Here is a 20,403-nt window from a genome sequence, read left to right on the forward strand (position 1 = left end):
CCAACCAAAATTAATTTTTTAGTACTTCTACAACAATATTTCACATACTGTGTCGAAATTACTGGCGTGACTCATGAAAAAAATCGAGTTCAAAAGTAGGAATTTTAGGCGATCGCTAAAACGCACTGCAATACACAGACGAAACGCCCTTGATTTGTGTGACGTCACAAGAGGCAATCCTGCTTTGTGTAGTTGCCATTTTGCATTTGAATAGCTTACACGGTACATGAAAATCGTACGAATAATTCAATAAATTTAGCGAATTGCCGTGAACGATGGTGTTCAAATGTGTGTTATACGGATGTAGTAAGGGCCCGGAGAAGAATGTGAGATCGTTGCATGAATTTCCGAGCGATACCGCGACTAGAAGAGTGTGGGAAAGGTTCGTGAACCGGACAAAGGATCGATGGAAGGGACCGTCCAAATCTTTCCGAATTTGCAGTGACCATTTCGAGAAAAGTGGCTTTGTAAATTTTATGGTATGGAACACTGGATGCGTATCCAAGTTAGAGATGAAGCCTGACCAATGCCCTAAAATATACCCTGAGGGAACCTGCTCTCCTTGGACATCACCGGCCACCACTTCAAGAATGGCGAAGATGCGTTTTCCCAAAATTCAAGCAAGGGGGATTCAGTGTTCAAAAGTCCAAACCATCTGCCACCTATGGTATGTATTACTTGGTACATGCAATCCGGGCAGTCTAAGTCCTATTCATCAACTTGTATTGCCTGCATATGTTACTTTGCGTACATGTCAGCTGGTGAAGGAAAGAAAAGATAACAATGAATTCCTAGAATATAATGTATTTTTGCTTTGAATTTGCAATGATCAATTTTTTTTTAAGGGTACCTCAGAACTCTGATAAGACTATGTGATGAAGTTGTCTGCGAGCCAACAAAATTTGGCAAAGTTCTAAATGGCATGTCCCACCACCACTGGCATCGAAGTATGTGCGTCCAAACTAGCAGCAAGCTATCGCCAATTGGACAAAGCGCTTCATTTCAATGTAAGTCCATTCTTCAGTCATCCTGGTCCATTCCTGGTAATTTGAAGCCCTTGTAAGTGTCAGATTGAATTGCATTTCTAATGGCATTGACAGTACAAGACGGGAGAACGACCCGAATCTTCTTCTCCAAGAATCCCCAGCACCAGCGTACAAATTGACGGTATGCCACAGAGCGATACTTCCTGAAAAAGAAAAGTGAAAGATCAGTTACACAATACCATCAGAATAAACAATCCTACAAAACAAGTTGTGTTTTCTTTTGCAGGGGAGCAGTGTGAGCCATCCAGACTCATCCAATAAGGCTGCACTGAGTTTAGATCGAAGTAAAAAGACTCATAGGACTAGAGTGGTACACTAGAACGAGAACACTGTTACATACTCGTGATTTGGTCCATCTGATGCATGATTCCCTCGCTGTGCTTTGAACGTCAGGAAAGCTACTTCCAATGCCCAAATGTTTAGACAGACTCCCTCAAAACCTGCGTGCTCCGTTACACACTTAAAATCTGCACCTTTGATCAAGGGGTCGTGAGCTTCTGCTGCACAATGTTCATGGTCTGGCAACATCTGCATTCTTGTGCCGTCTCCATGATCACACAGTTTCCACAGCTGCACCTGTAAATAAAAATGGACTATATAATATTTGTAAATAAAATATCATCTCACATTGTAAATATAACGAGTTGTTTATCTCATTAATTGAACTTATTTTTCAAAGCCTAGGACTAGGTGAGTTAAGTGGATGGGAACATAGTGAAGCCATGCATCAACTTGCTATAGTATTAGGGCCCTAACATGTATTGGATCCACAGACATGATGAGGAAGTGCTAAATGTATTGTAAATGTTGTATGGAGGAGCCATTTTTTAGGCCTGTTAGTGGTGAATCAACAATCAATTTTCTGGTATGTCCCGGCACCAGGCATATCATCCACAACCCCTCTCCCGCAAAAACCCTTCTTGCTTACATTTACGTCCATAAGGACCTTAACAACTAACCAATAATCTAAATCGGCCAGCCGCTGCGCTCCGTCTTCATCATCTTCAACTTCGACCTGCATCTCTGCTTCCGGATTGTCTGCGTCGTATTCCGGCTCAAACTGGTATGGCAGCACCCCGATCGCTGGTCTTTGGACGCCTGACTGTTCTACAATATCTTCCTCAGATCCGGACTGGTACTTGGTCGCAGAAAAGTCCAAGAAATCGGATGAAATGTCGATTGAATCGCAGCTCGATTGTTCAGAAACTTCGATGTCCGCCATGTTGGATCAGCTGTTTGTACCTCTTGTGACGTCACAGGGTTTTCAAGGGGAAATCTCAGGATTGAATGTTTTTTTCTGCGTGGAGTTTTACAAAATCATGTTCTGTGATAAATTGACTGGCCAAAATGATATGAAATTTTCAATGTAGTTTATTGATAAGGTATTAAGTTAAATGGGTCAGAGATAAATTGGTTCTGTACTATTCCTTTACAAATAGAAATTCAACAATTCTCTCATTCATTTATTTTATTCTAAAGACGTTCATATCCGTAGACTGTATGGACTAAGTAACTCATTTCACCGTTTGCAAATTTACCAATAAATAAATCAATACAGGATGAACAACATATCTCAGTATAAGTTACCTCTACATTTGCATGATAATCATTCCAAAATTTGACTTCATTTACCATAAACTTCCATACTGTCTGTTCGGCTGTGTCTGTAGGAAATATCCAGGCATGTTTTGCACTGTTCGAGGATTGACTTGGCGCTTGATTTGCTGAGCTGATCAGAGCCAGGAGCCGTACAAATGGTTGGGGGGATGAGTTGCCCCCTGTCTGCTTCCCCTACCCGTTCATACGATGATGCTGAGAGATAGGGAATTTTGCTCCCTCTCAAGCACTCCAAAATAATTTCTCTCTCAATAAAATTTTTTCTTCTGATTACCTACTTCTATGAATGAAAACAAGACATCGTTAGAATGAAAATTAACCGAACTTCGGCATCTAAAATCTCGAAAGTGGTCACAGATAATGCCCCCAGCATCTTTTAAGCCCGTTACACATGAGGGACTTCTCACCAACTTAGTTGGAATTTTAATTCATAACAGGAATCCAGACCAGGTAACTGATACTTTGCCCGACTGGTTGGAGTTGCTGGCTGCACTACCGACTTGTTCCATTTCTCAACGACATCTTTTGTTTATATAAGGATTTTTTTGTTTATATAAGGAGTGTGGGGAGAAATTTCCCCGTGTGATTCAGTCAACAACATAGCTGGGCCATATTTTGACTCTTTATCGATAGGCGCCAAGGCTGTACCTTCTCATAATCCACGATTTTGCCCAAAACCTCCTATTATCCCATCGATTTCTCCTTTTCCTCTTTTCACTGATACTTTTTACAATAATAATAGATAAAATCTTCTTTTTCTTCCTCTCATTGTACACAACAAAATCATTGGCAACCATGTTTCTAGATCTAAGATTTCCCTGCCAGAAATTATAGATATTTGCACTCAGCCTTGACCAAGGTTTTGGCCTAAATATAGTGCAGGACGTAATATTGCTGGGATTATGTCTTTTGTGTGAGTGGGTGAACGACTCTCAACTTCCAGTCACCTGTGCACCTGTTCTTAATTTTAAAGCCAACTGAGTTGGTGAGAAATCCCTCGTGTGTAGCGGGCTTTATTGTCACAAAATGCAAACATGAAATAATCGAGGTTAAAAGGGACCAAAACGGGGATCAAATTCTTTAAATGTGTATACAAATTGCTCCCCCTTGACGTGCTTATTAAATTTTTTTTTTTCTTTCAGATATAAACGACACTGACCCAAGCTTTCTAATGATGCCTTGCTTTGTTGAAATACGTCAAGACAATCAAAATTTATCTGAATATTATGCTCCAAAGCCTTTTCCAAGATCGGGTCATTGATACTAACATTTGTACTATTCCTTTAAGTTGACAGTTTTGCGCAATAAAGCCTGGTCTACACTAGCAAACATTCGCAAACAATTGTTGGCCAACATGAGCTAACATCATGTTGCGAATGTTTGGGGACCTGTCGACACTATCAAACACAGGCAAACATTGCCAAACAAGTTTGGCTAGGTTTGGCCATGTTTGGCATGAATTTGAGGGCAATTTGGAGGGAAAATCAGTCATTTCTCTCCATTTTTCTCTAAAACACAGAGAACCACAGGAAGAAAGCATGCCTAGGTGCTTCAGCAGCAATTCTTTCAGTTGTGATTAACCCCCGTCGCCGCCGCAACTGAAACAAGCCATACTTGTGGAAAAAGCATGCATGGGGCCTATCACTGCCTCCTTCAAGAGTTAAGGGCCTCAGACCCCAAAAGCCTGAAGAATTTCCTGCGGATGGATGAAGCTTTTCGTATTCCGAAATTAAATGTTCAATTTCTTGAAATTGCCATTCTCTATCTTTCATTGAGGCTGCCATTTTGTCCCAGTAGCTCCATCACATGATCCAAATCGGTTCCCTGATTGGCTGCTGATTGCCCAACACCAACCAACATGTTTTTCAGAAGGTGCATGGCCTAACATTGGCCAACATTGGCCAACAAGTTTGCTGATGTTTTCACTTGTTTTTGGACCCGTCCACACTGGCAAACAATAGCAAACATGCCTCTGCAACAAGGCCCAACACGATGTTGGCCAACAATTGTTGGTTCATGTTTGCTGGTGTAGACCGGGCTTAAGAAACCCAGCCAGGTGATGCGCATCATTACATAATATTAATATAACATTACATGAACAGGAGGTATCGGGATATTTGTCTTTTTAACCAAAATGTAAATGGCCGCAAGCAGAACTGGTGGCTTGATTGATTATATAATATATGCTTACTAGATTATCATGGCTGCTCTCAAAAAACCACCTTCCTGGCCCCTTTGTTGACTAATTTTCAGCTGGATTTCAACCCATTTTCGCCGACTGTATACCTTTCTTACCTAGTACCTTTTCTTTCAGAACCTATTTTACCTAGTACCATTTTTACCGATACCTTTGTTACTGGTACCTTTTTTACATACATTCTTTTTACTCCTGGCTGCTTTAAGACCACATATATAATTGTCCCTGGATCGTAAGAGTGATGGACTTGCGGGTCACAGTGGTCAGAATTTGTAATGAGTTTTCCATCTTTACCTGAATAGAAATAATTGGGAAATCTTTGATATTTAGGAATATTCATCCATTTATTTCTCTCTCTCGAAAGTCATGAAAAAATGGAATATTTGGTATATCCCTCTTCGTCCTCTAAAAATGGTGCTAAGGTCAAAACCTTGCTATGAAGAGGCGAATGCATATTATGCATTTGCCATCGCCTGCCCTCGTTTATTAGTGCAGTGCATTTTGTAAATCAATTTAAATCAAACTTTGTACAGAGAAAAACAGTTCTGATACAATTCTTTAATTGCTGACAATAATCTGCATTTTTTTTGTGTTAAATTCTTTCAGTTCCAACAATCCAATGTCTTACAGAAGTATGATGAGGAGATTGAAGGGGAAAAGTCAAGCAGATTCCAATTGGGTAAGTTGCTAAATCCAGTCTTAGTTTTACAGTAGATTCCTAATGAAGTGGCCTTGATAATATCATTGATACTTGTCATTCTTATCATGCCTTTCCACTCACGAGGTATACCTAATACCACACTCTAAACGCCCCTCTCCACTCCTCGAAAAGAATTTTTGACTCTCATCTGAATTCATAAAGTTTTGTCTTTGCGCGAAGGGCTTGGGGTAGTCTGTTATAAAGGAACAGGCTGCAGCTTGAAAAACTGTGGAGGCCATAATGTTTTTAGTTCATGAAGACTCTAGTTGATTGACACCAGAGGATGTTCTGGTAATCTTGTTTTGTTAATTTTTTCAAGACAGTTCTTTAAAATATGCGGACCCAGTCCATTAGGTGCTTTATCGTCTGTGAGTAGTATCTTAGACACGTGATTTGATGGGGAGCCAGTGCAGGTCCAGAAGAACTGGTGTGATGTGGTCAAACTTCCTCGTGTGGCTGATAAACCTTGCAGCTGAGTAATGAACTCGTTGTAAATGAGTAAGTGACTTTTGAGGCTAGCCATGGAGAGATACCATTTTTAGCTCAGCTGACTAAGTCAGCCGAGCTTGTCAAATAAGTTGTTCAGTGGCGTCCGTCTGTCCATCCATCCATCCATCCATCCGTCCATCCGTTAAACCCATGGTGCACATTTTGTAACCGTAAGACCTAGAGACTTCAATATTGCATTTCTGGATACTTCTGGTCAAACTCTACTTTCAAAACAAAATTTGTCGCCATTCGACCTACTTCCTGCGAGCGAGAGTGCATGAAGGAAACTGGCCTATATCGGCCTAGGAGCAGCAGAATTAGTCGAAATATGCTCTAATATTAAGATAAAATTCTTGAAAATCTATTTTATTGAGAAAAAGTTCAAAATTCTAACAGGAGAGGGCGCTACCTGCCTTTTAATTATTTCTGCCGATTCAAATTCCCGCCCGATGACGTCAGCCATCAATGAAGTCTCCTATTTGCCAGTTCTCAAAACATGGCAGCTACACAACAAAAGGAGTAGGCCTAGCTCCAGGAATAAATCACTGTTCACTTCAGCTTTGTAATCGATTGTACCCCCACTTTATTGTGTTTTGTGTGGTGTTCCTATTCAATCAACGATGTAAGGCCTTATTATGTTGGTTTTAATTGAGAAGGTGCATTATAAGCGGCGTACGAAATACCGAAGCGGAGACAAAATGGCGGCATGTTGTTTACGCCTGGAGCTCAATGACACTCAAGTACCCAATTTTCTGCTTAAAAAGTAGTCTGGTAGGCGATATTATCACTAGTTCGTTTCAGTGGTAGTCATAAGGTCTTTAGGGACTACTTTCAGAAATTAGTTCTTGAAAATTTGGCCACATTTCTGTGAAAACGATATCGGAAGTGCATGCTCTGTTCGCGATGACATCGCCGCTGTATTTTGGAGAATTCCCACAGTATGTGCAGTGAATCGGCATAATTCTGTTCGCCTATTAAGTTTTAGTTCTACGATTCTTTCATGAGTAAAAAGTAGACATTCTAAGCAATACAATAATGTCACTCCCATAAAAATTGATTGGAAATTGAGGGAGCTACGGCATTCTGTTCGGCAACTGGCAGCGCTGAAAAAATACATTGCATACTGTGCAATACCAAATGGCACATTTTAAAAAGCGCTCATTGGACAACGTAGGGAATCACCAGAAATGACGTCATCGCTGGTGAATAGAAAACTACGGTGGCGCAGTAGAGCACAAGAAAAGGTTTAGCATTAACTTCGTCATGCAAGCTTCAGCAACAACATGATTTCTCATGAATGATTTATTTGATCATCATCAGCTTGTTTCCCCTGATAGATAAAAAAATGATTTACAATTTCCATCAAAGTTTTCTATTTTGTGTATAGTCACATGTTATTTAACTGGCAAGGAGCCAAGCAGTTTTGAATATTCGCGGGAAAATACTTCGTACTTGTAAACGAGGCTATGACAATGAGTGTCCTCATTCATGGCATAAACTTCATGTTTCGGTAAATATTTTCATACAATGATTTCACCCGAATTATGGTCAGGATTGAGGAATGAACAGTGGCATAATTATGTCAACCAGAAACATTGGTACCGTAGTGAACGCAAAAGGATATCAAATACCATGGAGCATGCCATTTTCATGCATAATGAACTGAACACCGGGAAGATATTAATGATATTAACTCAGCTGAGCGCCAGGCCCTTGGGCCTCTTGTTGTATCTTACCATGATGGTGCTAACTCGAATAAGAAATTTCCTTATTCGACCAATATTGTCAAGGCTTGTCCGGGATCAGAGTTCACTTTTTACCCCTCAGCCCAAATGGGCTAGAGGGGTATTGTCGTCACATACGCCGTCCGTCCGGGCGGGCGGGCGTCTGCTACTTGGTTTCTGTCGATTTCTAAGAGAACGGCTTTGACAATCAATTCAATTTTTGGTATGTACATTTGGGGTGACAAGAGGAAGGTTCCTTTTGAAAACAGGTTTGTTCCGATAATCAATATGGCCACCAGGGGGCGTGTTTGAAATTGGTTTCCGTCAATTTCGAGGAGAACGGTTCCTCCGATTAAATTCAATTTTGGTATGTACGTTGAGGGTGACTAGGGCGAGATTCCTTTCGAAAACGGGCTCGTTCCGATTATCAATATGACCACTAGGGCGACGTGCTTGAAATCAGTTTCCGTCAATTTCGAGGAGAACCGTTCGTCCGATGAAATTCATTTTTGGTATGTACGTTGAGGGTGACTAGAGGAAGGTTCCTTTCGAAAGCCGGCTCGTTTTGATTCTCAATATGGTCACCAGGGCAACGTGCTTGAAATCGGTTTCCGTCAATTTCGAGGAGAACGGCTTGGAGGATGGAATCAATTTTTACTGGGTGTACGCCTAATGCAGTTTTGTAAGGGGAAGGTTCCTTTCGAAATCAGCATGATTCGAAATTCAACATGGCCGCCACGCTCACATCCTCAAAATAGGTTTCGACAATTTTAATTTCCAAATGCAAACGAGCCACTCCATTAAGCCAACTTCACCATTATTTCACCTTCAACCTTATTAGGCTGAGGGGTTATGCTTGCTTTGTGATGCTATTTTTTACAAAGGCGCACCGTGCTACTGCATCTTGAAAACGTGGTCCCTTTTTGCAATTTTCAGGCGCAATCGTTATCCCGTTATTGTCCGCCTGTACCGCCTATTTACGCAGTTGGTAAAAAATCAAAATCTTGATAAAAATATAAGTGAATTTGAGCAAATAAAATCTCAAAAATAGTATTAAAAATTAAACAAAGTCCTATTTCTCTAAAACAAATGATTGGATTGCAACCAAATTTCATGTGATTGTATATCAATGTCCTCTCTACAACGTCCTGGACTTTCAGTAAAATACATCAACCAAAATGGCCACCAGGTGGCCATCTTGGAAATTAAACAAAGTCCTATTTCTCTGAAACAAATAAAAGGATTGCAACCAAACTTCATATGATTGTATATCAATGTACTCTCTACAACATTTCCAATTTTCAGTCAAATCTATTACCTGGCACCCATCTTGATAATTAAACAAAGTTCGAGGCTCTGAAACTTATTATTCTGAGTGGGGTTACGTCACGGATAATGAAAATGTCCATACAATTCATTCGACTTTGGAATGATCACTTGAGTGTAGTGGGTCTTCGCCGCACGTGAATAAAGGATACAGGGATATGGATGAGTTTGACCGATTAGGTAGAGGCCCAGATACATGGATACGGGAGGGATTTTAGTAAGAATTGTTTCTGCCTGCCCCCTCCCCCCCTACAATTTGACAGCTGTTGCATTTTTGATGCTGGGGGAAACTTTCTCTTTTCCCCATCTCTTAACTCTGGCCTGGAACATGCATCCGTCGTCACACCACTCGCCGCACCACTTTCATCGAGGTAAGTTTTACTCGGTGAAACTTACCTTCATGAGAGAAGAAGGTGGCCTCCACCCAACTTTCCCAAAGACAAAGTGGAAGACATATCCAGAAATGCTGTGAAAATTATGCTCAGAAATGCTGAGAAAATACTGTTCACAGATACAAGGAAATTGCATTCAGGGTATTGTGAATTTTGATTTCTCTTTTAATAAAAGGTGTGACAACTTCTTCAATGCGAAATCAGCCATTATTGAACTTGACCTTGATATTCACCACATACACCTGCACACCAAATATGAACTGCCCAGGTGAACTCGTTCAGAATATAGAGAGGTCACAAGGCATTATCATGTTTTACAACAAAATGGCCACCAGACGGCCAACTTGAATGCGTAATCAGCCATTATCGAACTTTGCCTTGATATTCACCCCCTTGTGACCTCTCTACATTCTGAACGAGTTCACCTAGACATTTCATATTTAGTGTCCACGTGTATGGGATAAAAATCAAGGCAAAGTTAGATAATGGCTGCACTCAAGATGGCCGACTGGCGGCCTTTTTTCGTTGTAAAACTTGGAAATGCCTTTTGTGACCTCTCTACATTCTGAACGAGTTCACCTGGACATTTCATATTTGGTGTGCACGTGTGTGGGATGAATATCAAGGTCAAGTTCGACAATGGCTGATTTTGCATTCAAGATAGCCGACTTGCGGCCTTTTTGTTGTAAAACTTGGAAATATCTTGTGACCTCTCTACATTCTGAACGAGTTTACGTAGACATTTCTTGCTATAGAAATAGACTACCCAAAATAACAATAAAAGCCACTCCAATCGTCAGCTTCCTTCTTCACTATTCCATTCCATAACACTACCAGCAACCTGATTTCACCAATGTGCGGATATACTATACTTTGTTGATATTCTTGTGGTACTTACTCTAAGGAACGATACATCACATGTCATACCGACTTTGGTTTGACCTATATACTATACATGTACAATGTTTCTTAACCTGGATGAATTCCAAAGCACTTAATATCTATACGGTGAGTGATACGAAGATATTCGATCATTAACCATTCAATAATTAACGTTTTGGACTTTCAGTCATTTAGAATATAGCATAGGGTTAAACTGATAAAGTAAGTTCATGCTGAACCCAAAATGTACTCCTATGGTGTTGTTTCAAGGCCGGATTTTTGTTCCTACTCTTTTCCTGTTTGTGTTTACACATCTGACTTTGATTGATGACATTGCTAATAGGTCACACGCTGGTTCCTCGAGGTCGATCCAAAACACCCGGCTTTGCGCGGTGTCTCAACTGGTCAAGTTCCTAGAAGTACTAGGTTCATGATGATGCATCATATTATTAGCCTCGCTGTTGCATGTATTTTAATTGTAGTTATGTTTAAAGGAAGGGTTCAAAGCTAGTATCTTCCAAGAATTACTCTGATGACAACATTTATGTTTAGATCTTTCGCCAACTCAATCCCTTGAATTGAGCTCTGTTCTTGGTCATTGGTTCCCTGAATCGGAACCCTGAAATTGTATTTAATGCTAGCTTTATCCCTTGTTCTGGGAGTTCAACCATAGCCATTGTAACCTCCATGTTCGCTGCCAGATCCATAGAAATAGATGTTGGCCTCTGTATTAATTAATCAATAAAAACTGGATCTGGAATACTTTGTGCCTCTTATGTGAATTGCTGCGTTCTGTTACGTCATCAATCATTCATACGTCAGCGATCATTCATGGAAACGACGATCCCGTTATCATGAGCACAATGGCCTCTGGCCGTTTCATTACAGGCTAACTACCATACATGTAGACTACTCTGAAATATTGAAAAAAACTTTTAGGGTCATCCAGAATTATCGTTCGAGACCAAAATAATTAAAAAAAAATTATGCAAATTATTTGTAAATACGCAAATTTTCAGTTAGCATACAAAAATGTTGTGTTCCCTTGTTTTTTTGGTATGTTTACATTTTATGATTGTACACAATTGAAAGGGCGCATTTATCTTTGCAACCTAACATCATTATGCACCTAAAGGAAATAATTACCATCCAAATATTGAGTAAAAACTAATTCCGTGTCATTTATAAACATGTTCGCTGTCTGATTTGCGCCAAATTTTAAAAATGGCTTCACAAATGTCAGAGTTTGAACCAAAACTTCAACAGCAACACATACTTTTTATCATTGCAAAGTAAACAACAGAACCTACTCCCTACACTGGCGACATCTATACGGATATGGAATTATCAAGTTGGACTCGGAGAGAAACATGGATCTGATTTAGGATGTGGTGGCAGATATCGACGTCTGACGGTTGGACCAAATGGATGGTGAATTTTGTTGACACCTGACCAATTAATGGTTATTTGGACTCTGAAGGGGGGGAGGTCCCCAAACCTTTGACACTTTTGGCAATTAACACTTTCTAGTGCTCTCTTTCCTTAATTTCAGGGTCTGGAGGGAAGTACAGCGCTTTAAAGGATCGGCAACTAGAAAGAATTCGTGAGGATCTTAAGGCACAGGGGGTATGTTTCACTATATATGGAATGGCCCCTTTGACCCATAAGGGGGCATCTATGGCATGAGGATGATAGGTTTTTGACTCGCCTTGTGAGCCTATGCGATGACGATGACGTGGCATCCATCGTCCACCGGCGTTTCATAATCACTTAAGGTGTGGACTTAAAACTTGGTACACATGTACCCTTGGGCCTTAAGTCCAAAATTATACTTTGTTTGGCCACCAGGGGGCGTAATGGAAAAACATAAAGCATCCAATAGGACCCATGATTTTGGTAGGATTTTCATGCCAGGCAGTCATCTTGAAAATCTAACAAAGTCCTTTTATTCTGAAAAACAAACGACAACAAACAGTGCGATTCTAATGATATATTGACAGTTTTTTATTGTGATGTTGAGCATAAACAATGTCATCCTGTTGTGAACGATCGGGGGGATAAAATGAACAGGTTTTTTTCACCCAATTTAGAAAATATTTTGCAGCATACGATAGGCCGTTAAAAATTAATCGGGAATTCCCACATTTATTTTTTGCTTACCGTACGGGAGTCTTTGCAACATCGCAGTGTCTGACGTCGTTTGTTGTTGTTTGTATCCTGTTTCAAAACAGTGGCCATTTCTTAACCGCTATGGTTATGATTTTTAAAACTCTGTACACATAGGGGCCAAAATGTAAAACCTTTAAAGTGCGATATCGCGCTTATAATCGACTCATTTTCATTAAAATTTTTAGATAGGGACTCCTAGGAAGGATACATTACATATCCTACAGGTTTTCGATTTGACCTAATTTTCAAGGTCTCGGAGGTCAATTGGTATAAATTGGCCGTTTGAGGGTAACAATGGGAAGTTTTTTAACTGCTGAAGCTATGAACTTGAAATTTAGCACGCATTACTCCCTAAATCAGATAACCTTTGACACCAAATTTCAGTCCGATCTGATTCTTGACTTGGCCTCCAGGGGGCGAAAACTAATTCCTGCACGATTCCTCTCCACTAAAGCTATGAACTTGAAATTGGTACAGATGACTCCTTCCGTCATGTAACCTCTGACACTGAATTTTGGTCGGACCTGATTCTCCACTTGGCCAGGGGGGGGGGCAAAAACTAAAAAAGTTACAAAGTGCATTTTGTAACCGTAGGACCTAGGCACTTTAAATTTGGCTGGGTGGTAAAACTAGAGGATCTAAGCCATTTATAAAAAATTCAGCGCGATTCGACTCAAATTCAACCCACCAGGGGGAAACGTGTAAGGTACAAAACATTTTTTTCCGCTTTATTGCAGCAGAGAAAAGCTTGAAATAAAGTTGAAGAGGTCCGCATGATATAGAAGTTTTGATATAAAATAGATTAGTTTCGATTTATATCACCAGTTGGAGGTAGTGAGCAAAATGTCGTTTGACCCCGTTTTTTTCCCGATTTGAAATTCCCGCCCCGAAATAAACACACAGTTACACCCCTGCTAGAATTGGCCGCCATTTTTTCCGAGAGCGCTCCAACGTAATGTATGATGTACTGTTACTTTCTAACATGGAAGCTAGTGGCAGAGGATTTGGCTGGAGATCTTGTGTGGGAGAGTGTGTTTGCTTGCTGACCTGTATGATCACATGATAGAAAAATGGCGACTGTTTTATTTTGACTGGATTGATTTTAACAGTGATAAATTTAATAATTTAAACCGTTTCTGAAATTAATTATGGTACGAAACTTCACAGAATTAGAGAAGATATTCATCAAAATTGGTTGGTACGACAGATTCAACTGTATTTGGTAGAAACAACCTACGAATTGAGTCGACTTTCTCTTCGAAATGTTGAAGCGACGGTTACGATCTCATGCTATATCAGTATGATCATAATTTATGGTGCCATTTGTGGCCTAATAGGCCCCTACAATACATCCCGTAAATCTAGCTCGCCGATGTCTAACTCTAGGTGTAAATGGTGGCCAATTTCTTGCGTCTTGGCAATTTTGCAACAAATCTCGCCATTTATGTTTGTTTCCTCCCTGTCTGGCCATTGGCCATGACAACTATTATTTTGAAAGTCACATTATGACATCGTAGTATGAATTCCACTTCAGTTACGTTATGCAGCAATGCTCATGTTTTTGGTTTGTAATCCTCTACCGTCTGTACACTGCGCTGTGCATGGTTGTGCTGTTGGCTGTAAAAAAAAGAGAAAAACGATAGCCTTGCCCTATATAGGCTTAGAGTATAACTCAACAGGCCCTCATGATTCATTTGATTGGCACCCTATTTGATAGTACCTCATCATTAAGTCTCTTTCTGGATTTGCTTACATAGATGCCTTGTTCAGGATATCATCTGACAAATGCCTGATCAAGCACAGACTGTATCTGGTGGTAGACATTTCCCTGTCAATGTCACCCTTTTTTATTCAGTCAGTGTTAATTTCTCTTCTCTTTTTTAGCTACGCTGGCTTTGGAGCGCAGCTTATGGTTTGTACTGGAGCTGGCTGAATGTAGCTCCAGCACAATAGTTGCATTTTCATCTGATTTTGCTGCAGCTGGGCCAGAAAACGTGCCAGGATACCAATATTTTGAAGTATTGTTTCGATAGGATTATAGCTATTGACAGCAGAAAGACTAAACCCCCGTAATTGGCAGTAATTGGCAGATTTTAAGCTGGAAATTGTCGTCTGGCCAAAAGTGGCAAAACGGCCTCGATCCTACCTGTCTCTGTAATGTACTGAACGCACTACACATAAGGCATTGCCCTAAGGCATTAAAGCCGAGGCTGATAGAAAGTGATGGCCATTTTGCGAATGTATATAGTTATGCAGTTAGAAAGTGGTATTTCCCTATATTTTGATTCTCAATGTCAAAATCTTGTTTTGTGGGTTTTTATGCCTCCGCCAATGTGTGAAGCATTGTGGAGGCATTATGTTTTACCGATGTCCCTCAGGCGTCAGGCGTCTGTAAACATTTCGTTTCTGCTCATTTCAAGGAGAACACTTTTAGCGATAACCGCGAAACTTTTTTTGTGGGTTGACCTTTTCTAAAGGAAGGTTCCTTTCGAAAACAGGCTCGTCATTACAGCCAGATCCCGTTAGCGAAGGTTAAAAAGCGAACCTCAGGTTGCAAAGGCAAATGCATTGAGGCCGTGAGGTTGGAGTTTCTCTTTGAATTGCCCGATGATGTTGTTATTAGGGTAATCAGGCGTGATCAGAGATTAGCACAATCTAGCCTAATCTCCTATGGCATGTCTGGCTGACCTACCACAGCAGGTGTTACGGAATTTGTTATCGTTACTCCTGCCTGTAAGTGGCACATCATCTGACAAAATCAGAGTGTACTCAATGTAGGCCTAATGGCAATGCTTCAGATTAAGACCTGATTGGTCCTGTTGGATGCTTGTTTCTATATTGCAATATTGTAGTTGATCAAAAGATGGTGTTAATTCTAGTTTAACCCCCTGTGTGTCTGCATTGGTGCAGGATGTAACTGCTTTTTCAGACTGTTTGTTTATAGTAGGCCTATGTGAAAAAAACATTTCTTTTTTTTCATAGTTTTTTTAATCAGACTGGTTTAAACATGTCATTGCAGCCAGATCCCGTTAGGGAAGGTCAAAAAGCAAACCTCAGGATGCAAAGGCAAATGCATTGATGTCTTGAGGTTCACTTTTCTCTCTGAGTTGACCGATGATGTTGGTATTGGGGTAATCGGGTGTAATCACAGATAGTCTAATCGCCTCTGGCATATCTGGTTGACGGCAGACGGTAATAAAGGCACTGGGAAAAAAGGTACGGAAAAAAGGCACTAGGTAAAAAAGGCACTAGAAAAAAGGCACTAGGTAAAAAAGGCACTAGGAAAAAAAGGCACTGGGTAAAAAAGGCACCAGGTAAAAAAGGCACTGGAAAAAAAGGCACCAGGAAATCTCTAGGTTAAAAATTCATTTGGGGTGCCCCCCCCCCCCGTGCATTTCTATATGTGTAATCTGCAATGTGTAATGTGCTTCCAGGTCTTTCTCACCAATAAAACTGCAATGAGACTCATCAAGAATGTTTTGCTAGATGTCAATAGCCACTCTTGTGAAACTATTGTATCTTGTAGAAATAGGTTATTGGTGAGGGAACCCTGAATCTAACTTGATTAAACTACTGGACCAAATCGGATGATCTTTGTATTATTTTTTATGAGGATTCCCTGCCTATCCAAGCTAGTTTTTCTGGTCGGAGGGTACTGAAAATAGGCTGTTCCGTTTTTTTGGACCACCCAGTATTCTGTTGATGTAGAAAAAAACTACACATAGAAATGCACATAGACATTTTTATTTTTATTTTTTATCTATGTAGTAGAGACTTCTCAGAGATTTCCCATACATTTTTTTTGGTGCCATTTTTTCCAGTGCCTTTTTAACCTAGTGCCTTTTTTTCCGTACCTTTTTTTCCAGTGCCTTTTTTTCCAGTGCCTTTATTACCTACATTCCTGACTGACTGCTTGCCACAGCACGTGTTACCTATATATAAGCTGACAAGATGTTGAGTTTAGTAATGGTCAACGGTGTAACTTTTATGTGTTTGTTTTGTGGTTATGTTGGCTGAACTTTTGAAACAACTTTTAACCCCTCAGGACCATTCTCCTTAATGGTCAAGCCATGCTGCTGCGTAAAATGTAGTGTTGTTAAAGGGAATATCTCGTAGCAGCGATAGGAAACGAGATTTAAATTTTTGGTTTTTGCGGGCTACTTTAAAAACAAAAATTAACTTAGTCACAGCATTTTCTTCTTCTATATGTGTGTATGTGAGGGGGCGTCTACACTTAGCTTTAATGTTTTGACATTGCTCATGTTCCGGACACTTGCGTATGGGCGGAGGCTATGGAAACAGTACCCCTGGAAGTGTATGGCTTTCAGGGGGGTTAGAGATAAAGATATATAAAATAATGATTTGTTCCTCGGACATTCAACTTTTGGAACGTCAGTTCCCGTCCTTGGTTCCCGTCAGAAATTTTAGGGAAATCCCAAGGGTGTCTATAACAGTTCATGCCTTTGCGTCACCACTATATCGGGCTCCACAAATCCATGACAGATTCCATGCTATATTCCTGTTCCATTTCAGTTTCAAGCACACTGTGACGAAGCGTGTGCCATACAATATTCAAATATCCCAGTACATTTATCCTGTGATAGAGTGGTCTAGTATATAAAAGAGCCAATATTACAGCCTTGCCTCTATCTCGACCTAACTTGAAAATAGTACACATCCCTACGGCCTATATAATGTATGCTATTGCATGGCCTACTTACTGACACAGACTCCCTGTAGCCAGGTCAGAGCTATCCATCCAATTTCAACTTAAGCTAACAAAATTGCAATCCATCAGGTGTGGATATACTGCCTATCATGTGATGTCCAGTTTAGCATTAAGCATACTGTTTCATCTTTACCTGTTCTGTTAACACACAGACCATGCATACCTTGGCCTAGGAATTTTATGGTCAGTCTGGGGTGAAATCCCAAGGTGTATTGTAACAGTGACAAACAGGAATATTGCTTCAAATCTGCCAAGGGTTTGTGGATGAAAATGGGCTTGTGGTATTCGACTCGATGACTCGACGACGCGATGGCTCGATGACGCGATCGTTGCTATGGATTTTGCTGAAATACGGAATCCCATGATCCTGGTCTCCGGGCTACCGCTGCAACAGCAGAGGTTTTAGCTCGGCCTTCCCATACCCAGCTACGGTATGTGGAAGGATGTGCCCCCCCCCCCCAGCCATGGCCACTGAAGATTGGTCCCCGCGATTGATTTTGATATTTAAAGGACCCGCGGAAGTTTCATAGCATGCAAAATGACCGGAGATTTAATTGGCCAGTGTCAGATGTCATATGGTAGTCTGTCAACAATCGGAATTTCGCACATGTGCAGTTTTTTAGATTCAGTCACTCAGTCCCTCTTCCGTCCCTTGACATCTGCCCCCCCCCAAGACATCAGCCCCTATAGGACATTTAATATTGCCCCCTAGGGCATATCCCCAGATATGGACATGTCCTGGTTGGAGATGCCCCAAGGGGAAAGATGTCATACGAGGATTTATAATTCCCAAACTAAACTGACACTTAAAATAATTCTCGGAGTTTGGCTGCATGATCATTGGCAGCTGGTGTTTGCTGATGTGTGGCCTCACTTGGCGGTCACTTCTTCTTCGCCGATCTGGAGACATCTTTTGGCCGTGGGTTCGAATCCTTCACTGGGACTTTTGTTTTATTTTGCTTTTATGCCGAAAAGGAGTTGTCCTCGGAAGAGACAATGTCCGGGGGGATGTCCGATAATCGTCCAGTATATACAGGGGCAGTATATTTGGTCAGGACCAATACTCTTTACCTCTGGTGGGGTTGGCAAGACAGGAATAATCTCAAGAGTACACCATCCATCCTTTATTTGATAAGTGATATCAACACATGATGAAATAGAAAAACTAATCATATTCGTTAAGTTAAAATCTTTATTCTTTTCAACAAACTCGTAAACTGTGCATTACATATTGCAAATACAAACTATCAAAAACTTAAAACACCCTGAGGTGAGACTGAAGACATTGTATAGAATTCAAGTTAGTATAAACTCAGAACATAAAACTTCAACTGTAAATGTATTAGTAAGGATATATCAATATATTTTGTACATACATACATACATACATACATGAACATAGTTTTGATGAATACTGTGGAGACGCTATTAAGCCGGTTTAAGGGTGCCTGCACAAAAGGCTTATATTCCGACCGGCTAAATAGAGTCTACACAGTATATTGCACAGGGTATGGACTAGCCATGATTCCCATATTATGCACTCACCACTCGAATGAAGGGAAGGGAACCATGCCACAAAAATAAATCAATTGTCATTTCCAAATGGTGTTTCATTGCAGCACGACCTCAGTTGACTAAAAAATTTATAAATCATGATCATGCCCTCTTGAGGAAGCCACAGTACGGCCATATCCTGTCAACATAAAATTCTCAACCTCTCTCCCCCAAATGCACTTTCCTTTAGATGCTGAGGTCGAGATTTCTCAGGGGGTTCTCAAGTTTGTGGGCTTTTCTGTCATGAAAAGACACTTGAAATGTTGTATCGATGATGTTAAGCTCGCTCCCTGGAGCATTCTCAACCTAGGCATATAAAGTTGTTGGCTATAACATGTATAAGGACTTGGCTATCATGGACAAGCACAATTGAACAGGAATAGGATGTTAAGGCTGGTTTCCACAAGAGCGGGTAATAAACTGCTGCGCTTTCCACAAAGAAAAAGCTAAAATTGCATTGAGTATGGTTTTCTGCAGTGGCGACCTCAGTGGAAAACATATCTAGTGGAAACAGGCCTTAAGGGTTCAACACAACAACTAGTCGGAATCACCGAATAAATTGGCTCTCAAATACCACCTGTGTGCAGCTGAAAGCTGTGGCAGTTCAGTATACAAAGTACGACTGAAGAATGGATGGCGAATCTTCACACATGCCATTGAGGCATGGTAAAATACAGCCCGTTCTTTCTTTCTTGTGTACACCCACGAACCTGTACTTTTGTCTAAGTACTCGTAACGCTCAAAGTGCTCCAACAAAATATCATACGGGGGGATTCGCAGAGCCTGGGGGAAATCATTACCACAGGACGCACATTTCTTGGCAGATGGGCAATCCTGTGTTTTCTTCAGAAAGAACTGGTTGTTGTTGTGGTAAGGGTGACTAAATAAAAGTTCAGCACCAACTGTTAGCAAATCGGCTTGCAGATTTGCCTCATCTGCATGCAGGACTGGTTTACTTCGGGTATTGTTGGGGCCTTTCCGTTTCTTTCCTCCCTTTTCCCCAGCACTCTTGCTGACCTGACTATTTAAGACATCACTCCATGATTCCTTGTCTCTTTGTTCATTTATGTATGTAAGAAAAGGTGCAAGGGACCCTACATGCTCTGCGACTGCCAAAGTATGTCCACATAGACCATACTCAGCAAAATACGTGCATTTCTCGCACATAAAAGAATTGCCCCGTTGCTCAACTATGTGACACTCCTTTTCAAGCACTGCCGTTTTATGTGGATTCTGCGGCACCTGTACCAACCGACAATTTTCCCCAAGATATAGACTGGCATCCCTCCATACAGAACTCAGAAATTGGGTGTTGACCGACTTCAACCCGCTGTCGAGAAATGAGATGGAAAGTTCTTGTGCAATACAATCATCGCCATCAGTGGAGAAAATGGCGAATGAGTTTGGGTCACACTCTTTGAAGACTGTCGCTAAATGAGCTTTTCGTTGGGCCTTGGTCATGTCAATCCATGTTTCTGTGGAAACTAACAAATTTGTACACTCGGGGACAAACTGATAGGGACCCATTCCAAAGACAGCTTTCTGGAGATCACTATACACACGGTTTACCTCTGCCTG

The 20,403-nt window shown here is 40.8% G+C and overlaps 1 protein-coding gene across 2 annotated transcripts in view; it reads left to right on the forward strand.

Moving 5' to 3' along the window:
- The window catches only part of LOC135485752 (U4/U6.U5 tri-snRNP-associated protein 1-like), a 344,022-nt gene that overhangs the window by 114,138 nt on the left and 209,481 nt on the right, over nt 1–20,403 (forward strand). For both annotated transcript variants that reach the window (XM_064768148.1, XM_064768149.1), the window contains exons 9-10: nt 5,467–5,539; nt 11,926–11,999. In XM_064768148.1, coding sequence (XP_064624218.1) covers nt 5,467–5,539; nt 11,926–11,999 — 147 coding nt within the window. The remainder of the gene's footprint in view (nt 1–5,466; nt 5,540–11,925; nt 12,000–20,403) is intronic.

The sequence above is a fragment of the Lineus longissimus genome, chromosome 3 (genome assembly GCF_910592395.1).
Source record: "Lineus longissimus chromosome 3, tnLinLong1.2, whole genome shotgun sequence".
Classification (NCBI taxonomy): domain Eukaryota; kingdom Metazoa; phylum Nemertea; class Pilidiophora; order Heteronemertea; family Lineidae; genus Lineus; species Lineus longissimus.